The sequence below is a fragment of the Asparagus officinalis genome, chromosome 8, assembly GCF_001876935.1.
Source record: "Asparagus officinalis chromosome 8, Aspof.V1, whole genome shotgun sequence".
NCBI classification, from domain to species: domain Eukaryota; kingdom Viridiplantae; phylum Streptophyta; class Magnoliopsida; order Asparagales; family Asparagaceae; genus Asparagus; species Asparagus officinalis.
The window spans coordinates 91,169,795-91,179,745 of NC_033801.1; the positions used below are offsets into that span (position 1 = coordinate 91,169,795).

A 9,951-nucleotide genomic window follows, 5' to 3' on the forward strand; every position below is an offset into this window, starting at 1 on the left:
GGAGTGGGGAGCGGAGACGTAGGACGGAATGTCCGAACTCCGTGATCACTTGATTGTGTTTGAGTGTGTTTTGGCGTTCATTTATATTTATGTTCATATCTTATATCGCCATTGGCCATAGCTCATTATTTATATGATCCACTATTTAGTTCATATTGTTTACCCCTTGTGTTAGTTTCATATCCTTGCATATATCATATTATATATCTTTTTGGTAGGATATATTATCTTGTATTAGTTTATATATCCTTGCATATATTTCTATCATTTAGGATATATCTTGTTGTTCATATTGCTTATCCTAGCTCACATATCTTGTTGTATTTTATACTTGCTAGGATAACTTATTAATTAGTTTTTAATTGGCATTTAATCGGATTAGATTAGCATAAGACCCTAATCACCCCCCCCCTCTAGGGTCTAACAATTATTTCCACTAGAGAGATAGTGATTGTGATGGTGAAACATGTTGTAGCATAGTGGTTGGTGCTTGACAGGTTTGACAATCCGGATTTTATTTGGGACTGCAGCCTTGTGTGAACCCTGGGGCGTCACAGTTGGTATCAGAGCTCTAGTTCCAATATCCTTAGGATCATTCCAGTGTCAAATTGTGGAGCTAGGATAGAGTTTCCTAGGATTCATGTATAGAGTCCACTAGGAATTTCTAGAATGATTGAGGACGATATGTGCGTATATCTCAAAATTTTAAAAAAAAATTTATGACAATTATTTTATGTTGATTTAAAGTATTTGCGTGAATACTATATGCTATGAATTCTTATTATGATACGTTATATATATGTATATATGTTTGTGATGTCATTTACTGTGTCCATTAAGCACTCCTCTTGATATTATAAATGTTGGGACGAGGATGTGGTTAAGATAAAACTCATACCCGGAGACCTAGGCAAGCAACCCCGAGCCGCAGTAGGCTCTACAGTATCTGATCGACCTTATAGCACCATTTACAGTAAGATTTTGTAATACTCGAGGAGCGAGAAGCACATCCGTTTTCGTCAGCAGTATCATTTTCTGGAGTTGCACAACTAATTGTACCAGTCATGCCTATTGAAGAGGCAATACCAATAATTTTATCATCACCAGAGAATGGTAACAAAGGATAGCAACGCCTTCGGATTTTCACAGGAGTAGTTAATATCACTTATTTGGAAAAATTTTATTTACTTCTTCGACAAGCAGTTAGAGCTAGTTCGATTAAAGCAGTGAGATATACCTATAGTTAATAATGAAATCAAGACCAGCATGATGGAAATGACAAGGGCAAGAGGCCTAATGTGGTATCTAGAGGACACAACAGCGGGGTAAGAATTTTTACCATCAGCAACAAAGACATTATAAGAAGAGAGCACAACATGATTCGATAGCGACGAATTCATTCAAATTTTTAACCTAATCTTCAATATTATTTATGGCTAGTAATTTGTTATGTGCCTTGCTACAAGAGGAAGAGGATGACGACGATGATGATTATGCCACCTTATTAGCAATCGCATCTTTGGAAGAACAACACTCCAGCGAAGGTCAAAGTTCTTATCGTCGTGGTTCCATTCCTGGCACATTGTAATTCAACTCGATAGAGCTGAAGGTGACGAGAGGCTTTTTCATGATTATTTTAGAGAATCTCCTGTGTATCCAACAAAACTATTTCGAAGAAGGTTTCGTATGCATCATCCACTATTTTTGCGTATTTTATTCGTAGTGGAAACACGTGATTCCTACTTTGTCCAAAAATGGGATGCTGGTAAGAAATTTGGTTTATCCTCACTACAGAAAGTAACTATTGCTATGAGGATGCTTGCTTATAGAGTATCAGCAGATTCTGTGGATGATTACGTGCGGATTGGAGAAAGCATCGCTATAAAGAGTCTTGGTAGGTTTACCAAAGCAATTGTTGCAATTTTCGGTGATGAGTATCTAAGGTCACCAACTGACGAGGACACTGCAAGATTGCTTGCAATTGGTAAACAACGAGGATTTCCTAGGATGTTAGGAAGCACTGACTGCATGCATTAGAGATGGAAAAATTATCCGGCTGCGTATCATGGTATGTATACTGGTCACATCCACACTCCTACAATATTTCTAGAAGCTGTTGCTTCATATGATCTTTGGATTTGGCATGTTTTTTTGGTTTACCGGGAGCTCTTAATGACATTAATGTGTTAGAACGATCTTCTGTTTTCTCACAACTTGCTGAAGGGCATGGTCCGACTATTAATTATATAGTCAATGGTCATCAATACACGATGGGATACTACATTGCTGATGGTATATATCCTTCATGGGCAACATTTGTTAAAACAATTTCTTTACCACAAAGAAATAAAAGAAAACATTTTGCTATACTTCATGAGTCGGCAAGAAAGGATGTAGAGCGAGTATCCGGGATACTCCAATCATGCTTTGAAATTGTGCGTGGACCAGCTCGCTCTTGGGATGAGAAAATATTGAAGAATATTATGCAAGCATGCATAATAATGCATAACATGATCGTTGAAGATTAAAGACATGATAGAGAGATCGACTTCATGTACGATGCTGCTGAGGAAGCTCCAACCATATCAGTGTCTCACGAACGTACAATAGATTTGTGTGAATTTATTCAGAATCGTCATCACATTAGAGACAGGCAAACTCATTCTCAATTGCAATTGGATCTTGTCGAGCATTTATGGGAACGAAATGGTGGGCTTTAGTAAGGGATTTATATGTTGATGTAATATTAATGTCATTTAATTTAGTGTTGCAAGTAAGAAACTGTTAGTTGATGTAGTATTGATGTTATTGAATTTCTAGAGGAATATGTGATCATATTTGATTTTTGAGAAAAGTTTCCATTTGCATAAATAGAACTTCATTATATCTTCAAATAGGATACATCATATTCAAGTACGATACAACAAGAGTAAATTGAAATACATAAAAACACACTAAATACGATACAGCATCTTCAATTATGATACACCATCTTCAAGTATGATACAATAAGAGTAAATTGAAATACATAAAAACACATTAAATACGATATGTCATCTTCAAGTACGATACACCTTCCTTCTAATTTGAACCACCACCACCAAATTGTCTTTCAAGAATTTCCATCTTCAGCTTATTGTAATACTCTACTTGTAATGGAGGCATGCCATCAGTGTTAATTACCGTAATCCTCTCATCTTGTTTCATAGCTTTCAATCGCATTTTTTCCTTTTTGATATTTTGAGCTTCTTGAGCGAACTGTAGTCTGGCTTGCTCTATCTTTATGCGCTCTTGCTCCTGAACATAAATTTGATCAAATAATTTTGTTCTCTTTGTTTCTTTTTCTTTCCGATCCTGCTTCATTTCATCAATAAACAACATCGCTGGTGTAATTTCAGAAGCGATATGCTTGTCTTTACCTTGTTTCAACCTTTCTTTTGTATCCTTTCTACCTATGGGCCTTGACAAACCTTCAGTAAGACATTCTTCTTCACTGCAATTTATTGAATCTGGAGTTGCAGGAGAAGATGTAGCAGGACTTGAATTTTTTGACTTCTTAGCTTTTTCATTGAAAATTGGCCAAGCCACTTTGGATGGAACCTTAAATCATTCCAACAATGTAAAAATTGAAAACTTGCTTCTTGCATGCTTTGAAACAGTTGCATCGCTTCCATAATCTAATTAAAAAATAAAATAAATTTACTAACATGTAAAAAGTAAAAATATAATAAATTATATAAATCTAATCAGTTTAAATAATCTGAATTCAAGAATTAGTACCTTGTCATTCTCTGTCAAGCCACTTTGATTTCTTGCTTTAATTTGATTAAAACACCCACAAAATTTACTAACTGCAATTTGAATAGCCGACCAACGGTGCTCTAACCCTTTTTGATCACGATCGCTACTGAATGTTTTGTTTTCATGATAATAAGTTGCTTCTTGGTTCCAAAATGTGGCATATTTTTGCAATGTCCCTTGCATTGGATCAATGCTAGTGTTGATCCATGCAGATACAAGCAAGATGACTTCTTCGATCCGATATTTTGATTTTCGCATCAACTTCTTTTGCAATGGTACATCTTTTACCGAATTTTCTTCGAGTATGTCCGGTTGAAACGATTGCTCTTCATATTGATCTTCCCATGGATAATGACTAGTCATCAAATTGACATAATATGGATTATTATTTTCTGCCATCTACTTGTAGTGAAGTGTGAAAGTGCACTTCAGGGTAGTGCCTTATTTATAGGGTAAAAAAAAATTAGATAATTAAAAAAAATTAACTATTGTAGCTAAAAAACAAAAAAAAACCTACATCCTACACTAGGAAAAAAAGGCTATACAAAACACCCTATACTACAAAGACAAAACTTATAATTAACAAGTCTATACTAGAAAAATAGTCTACACTAGGAAAAAAGCCTATACTAGAAAAACACCCTATACTACAAAGACAAAACCTATAATTAAAAAAGCCTATACTAGGAAAATAGCCTACACTAGGAAAAAAAACCTATACTAGAAACACACCCGGTACTACAAAGACAACCTATAATTAAAAAAAAATTCTATACTAGAAAAACAACCTATATTAGAAAAAAAAATCTATACTAGAAAAGCACCCTATACTAGGAAAAAAAAACCCTATAAAAAATAGTAATAAAATATTATAATAAAAAATTAAAAGAGGTATATTTTAAAAAATATTAATTAAATTAAATTAACTATACATTAACTTAATTATATTATTTTAAATTAACTTTACATTAACTAAATTTAATTAACTCTAAATTAATTGGGGAGGTTAAGGGACTTGAACCGAAACCCCTTAAATATCCGCTAATTTAGCTAAGGGGCCGGATTTCTCCGGCCCCTTGGAGATGCTCTTAAACCGATCGCTTCCTCCGCCCTCCTTCGCTGCTCCCGATCTCTGTGGTTTGCTTTCCACTCTCATTTTGCTGGGGCTTTTGCTCACTGTCATTCATTGGTCCTCGAGCCCGGATGATTTTTTGAGGTCAGAAATCGTATTTAATTTCTTTTTCTTATGTTGCGTATAGTTAGAATTTTTCCTTTGGCATTTTTGGTCATGTGATCAAGATAAAAGAGTCAAGTATTCGGATGACCCAATTCTTCATGGTATTATACAAGCTATAAAGTTTGAGTTTGTTTCACTTTAAGCATTGTGCAACTCTCTCTCTCTCTCTCTCTCTCTCTGTTTTTTTAAAGCAAACTTAGTGGGTGGAAGTCAAATCTTGATTTTGTTCCACTTGGGTATCCTTTTGTCCATTAATTTTCTTCAAATCTCAAAGAAAAAATCGTTCAATGTAAGAGTATATTTGTTCGATGGAATACCCTTGGTAGAGAGAGGGGTATGTATTTGTCCACTCCAATTGTTTGATAAAATGTCAATTTAACTGGTAAGATGAAAGGACTACTTATTAATTAACAATATAGCTCACGATCATTTTCATTGACTAAAGTTTTGTTCTGAAATTATAGTGGGCTTGTTGCAAAAATTGTTGACTTGTTCCAAAACTCAGTATTATGATAGTTCACAATTAACCTGTAAACACGTTAATTGTGGAATTGTGGACTTAGAATTTTATTAACCTGAACATTCAATCCATGAACTTATGGTAGCAAATTTACTGATCGTTCTACCACCTGACGTTAACATTAGTTGGACTGAACTCATAGATAAGGGACGGATGACGCTATGGAATACCGGGGGGAAATTAAAAAGATTGCCTCAGATGCTAGCTAGTTAAGCACTACGGAAGGCCATGGCATAGGCAGAAACTCAATCATACTAATTAGCCTATTTGGTAAAGCAATACTGTCTCATAAACTGCATTTATTTTACTCCATTGTACTCACCATTGAAAGTCAAAGGTACAAACATTCAACTACTACAACATCAAGCAAATCTCATATAGATACGCTATTTGGAACTCCTTTGCCATGAAGTCCAGGAACAGTGTTCCCTGAAGTATTCGGATAAAGCGAAGTATAAGGAACCTTCACTTCTCCATTCCTATTCTTCAAACTCTCATCCCAATTTCTATTATCAATATTCACCTCAACAATCTCCTTCAACCGTGAATGGAACTCATCAAATGCAAGCCGAGCATTTCGATCAGAAGTCCACTCAGGCTCATTCCTTTGCCCTATATAAACCTCTTCATTAGTATGCCTCGACAGTATTTGCAATACCGATATAATCGCCAGCATCTGAGACTTGCTTGTGATGGTCCTCAAAAAATATCCTTCGGGGTCTTTTTGCATCTCCATTCTCTCTTCTTCAATCTCAGGCATCTTTTTACGAGTAAATGTTGGACGATTTGGAACATACCCAGCGTAGGATACTAGACTGTAAGTTTACAGCAGCATGAATGCCCCAGAGGCTAGCCTATATGATGGTACAAGAATCGATCAATTCTTTCTTAGTCTGCATTTTTGGCCACCAGGGTTTGTCCTTCAAGTCGCCATGGCCAACTTCTCGGACCTCCTTCCACCATTGTTGGAGCTCTGTGTCGGCTTGGATAGCAGCATCATTGTCGTAGTAAAGAGAGCAGTATTTGGTGACCCATCTCTTGATTTCTGACCATACTTCCAGCCCATCCACAGCGAAAGGATAGTCTTTGATCAATAGACGAATATTCTCATCATTGTCATCCTCATTGTCATGGTTTGCCTTAACTGCTACACCTCTGCAGAATGAAAGTATAGGTCAATATTTTACCACATCTTTAGTATGTATGCAAAAGGGATGCATTTACATGTGTAAGGGAGTGTAAATACATGTATCTGATGAGAAAATACAAACAACATGTATATTTTTATATGAAATTCATAAAGTACTACTCATCCTTGATTAAACTTGTACTTAAGAGTTAAAGTGGTAATCTGAAGTTCGAAAGCTAAGATACAAACCTGTTGATGAGATCAGTTGGGAGAGCTTGATCCATGAAGTTCCAATCTTTATATACCTCCGAAGTCATTTGCATCGCAAATGATCCTGCAAAGAATGTTCTCTCAATGATTCCATCGGCATTGACAAGCTTATGGCGAGCTAGATTGTTCATGTTCATAGTGTCACTGAAATGAGGGCAAAGAAGCTTTTGTACTGGGTGCATCACACTAAGCCTTCTGTTTGTTGCTATCACGAATGGTTCAATCACTGCATGTGTGTATAGCCTGCAATGTATAAAACCAAGAGGTCCATAAATGTGCCTTCTGAAGTCAATTTACTACATGTGTGTGCATGTTGCTGTGTGTATGTATATGTGTACATGTGTGTGTTTATCTTATCTGTCTATGCATATGCATATATGTGTATGTGTACACATAGGAATGTACGTGTGCATGTATGTATGAATTACCAATGGCTAATGAGTTGGTGATAGCCTGAATCATTTACAACAACAAATGCCTTTGCTAGCATCCATAGGCCTCCCTCAACTCCGCCCTCAGCAGGGAAGTAATATTCCTCTTTGTATCTGTCATCTTTAGTTCTCTCTATTAGCAAAATGCCTTCAGGAGTCAGGATTTCATCTTCCTCCAAATACAAAAGTGTTTTTGACGCATAAACCTTGTTTTTAGTAAACTCATGTATTTTGTCTTGAAGGTTGTATTTCTTCATGTAAGAAGTATGGTCCAAGACAAAGAATCTCCTATCATTGCCTTTGTTGATATTCTTATCATCCATCCCCTGTAATAGAAAATAATGTTACCTATCATGTAATGCATAATATATATTGATAGAACATATTTAAAAATGTTAGCATAAATATAAAAAGTAACATACCGCCTCCTGCATCATATTTTTCTTTTGCTTGTTCTCATAAAACTCGTGTATCTCCTCATCCTAATCAAATTGAAATTAGAAATAAATCAATAAAATTTTGATGAGATGCATTAATGACTCAAAATTAGTTGCAAATTTTAAATTAAATATTTGAACAACCTCAGCAGTGCGAAGAAGAACCGGATTCAATCCAGCGAGCATCTGTCGTGCAAATTCTTTGTCATTCGCCCACAAATTCGATTTTTCATTATCTGAAAATTATATAACAGTGTTAAGGAAATGACGAAAACAATAATTAATGTAATCAAAAAGTGAGGTCCAAGCCCCACATACCGTTCTTGATAATTTGAGGAACTGGAAACTTGATCAAGGACTCTCCTTCTGATCTTAATAGCTCCTTGATCAATTCAAAGGGAATCCTATGTGCAAGCCAAGAGATGATATCGGAAATAATCCATACACTTCCGTAGAGTTTCCTTACATCCTTGAACGAGCGAAATTCTTCTCCTCCTCGTTTGAGTATCATTGTTTTGAGAAGTGACTTGAATTTATAAGCAACAAAGTCTGAGCTTTTGAGATGTCGGAAGTACTCATCACGAGGTAAATATTCGCCTAAAGAAAATTCAATATGCTCATGAGTGATCTTCGGTGGATTCTTAATTAGCATCCACATACGTAAGTTTTTTTCTCTCTAACAAAACACACATATAAGTTCTTAATTGGATGAGTTCTTAGATATGTACCCTTCCTGTTAATTAGATGATTTCTTATATATACACCACTGTTCTTACCATAGCAATTATATTTCCTATGTTCCTTTAACTTAGAAGCTGGCTTTTCAGCTATGCACAGAAATGTAATATGTAATCAGAATTGACAGGAACTATAGAACTTAAACTACTGCCTTTTTAATCCAATAAATCTAAAAAATTAACACGATTAAGAATTTAAATTTTATTAGTAACTTTGATTTTCTATAAGGCTATAGTTCTGTTAAACTCAAATGGGTATAAAGCTTGAAAATATTCAAAAAGTCTTATTAAAAGCATTAGCATTTTATTCAATGTATAAGACATTGTTGACTTGCAGAAATTAAGATCGACTTACCTTTGATTCCAGGTGGTCCAGTTCGTCCTCGTCGAGGATAAGGAGTCTCTTCGGATCCTCCGAGAACCGGGCGTTCGAATTCCTTTCCCTTCGAGGGTTCTCCAAGATCATTGTAAACATCATAATCATATATCCGATCATGTGGAAGATACGCTGTCTCTTTACCTGTTCCTCTCAAGTTTTTCAGCTCTTCTTCTCTGTATGCTATTAATGGCTGTGGCGTACTGCTTGGGAGATATGTCTGTATATATAATGTGTAAATGTTTGTTGTTTTCCTCTTTTGGAAGAATGGCAAGTATGAAGTAGCCTGATTCCTTTAATGCTGTCAAGTCTTCAAAGATGTACATGTCAAATTTTAAAAAGCTATGAGAAAGGATATGTTAAATTAATATCTGCTACATTAATTGCAAGGAAGGTGAAGGTTTTTTGGCTTTATAAAGTTCAACAACCATGATCTGGTTCTGTAATGGATGGCACATTCTTTAGTTACATGCGGCACATATATATTATGTGCTTTGTTCATCATAAATGTTCCAGTTAATATTTTGGTTCAGTTTCTATTTACCAAGGTTATCCTTTTTGCCCAAAAATTATTTGTAGAGTCAAGATGACAACATGCATGCTACAGGGGAAATCTGCTACAAGATTATGCACATCTGGAATAAACGAACCCTAATCATGCTTAATTGAAGTCCTTTATTCTAGTTGACCTGATTCAGAAAATGAAACAGCATGTTCGCCCGGTTACTTAACGAAAATACCCTCGTCCTTAAATAGATCAATTAAAATGCCTTCACTACTGGAAAAGCCCTAAAGACGCTCAGAGTATAAACACTCCCTCACACTCTGTGTCGCGAGCACATTGCGTACAAAAGTCCCCAGTTTAGAGAATAAAACACTTACATCGTTGGCGAAGAAGATCCTGTCACTTGAATAACTGCTTGCTGGAAAGATCCATGAATCGCAGACGAAATGGACCCGGCCTTTGCCAGGGACACCTTCTAAGGTCAGACTCTTGAGGTAAAACTCGTAGT

General features: G+C 35.7%; 1 protein-coding gene and 1 pseudogene across 1 annotated transcript; both read right to left on the minus strand.

Annotated features, from left to right (window-relative positions):
• LOC109821511 (glutathione S-transferase T3-like) lies at positions 3,082 to 4,200 on the minus strand. Its single transcript, XM_020387695.1, has 2 exons — positions 3,781 to 4,200; positions 3,082 to 3,600 (listed from the first exon to the last, which is right to left on the minus strand). The coding sequence occupies exons 1-2, from the start codon at positions 4,198 to 4,200 to the stop codon at positions 3,082 to 3,084; spliced, it is 939 nt and encodes a 312-aa protein (XP_020243284.1).
• The window catches only part of LOC109820560, a 5,556-nt pseudogene continuing 1,445 nt past the window's right edge, over positions 5,841 to 9,951 (minus strand).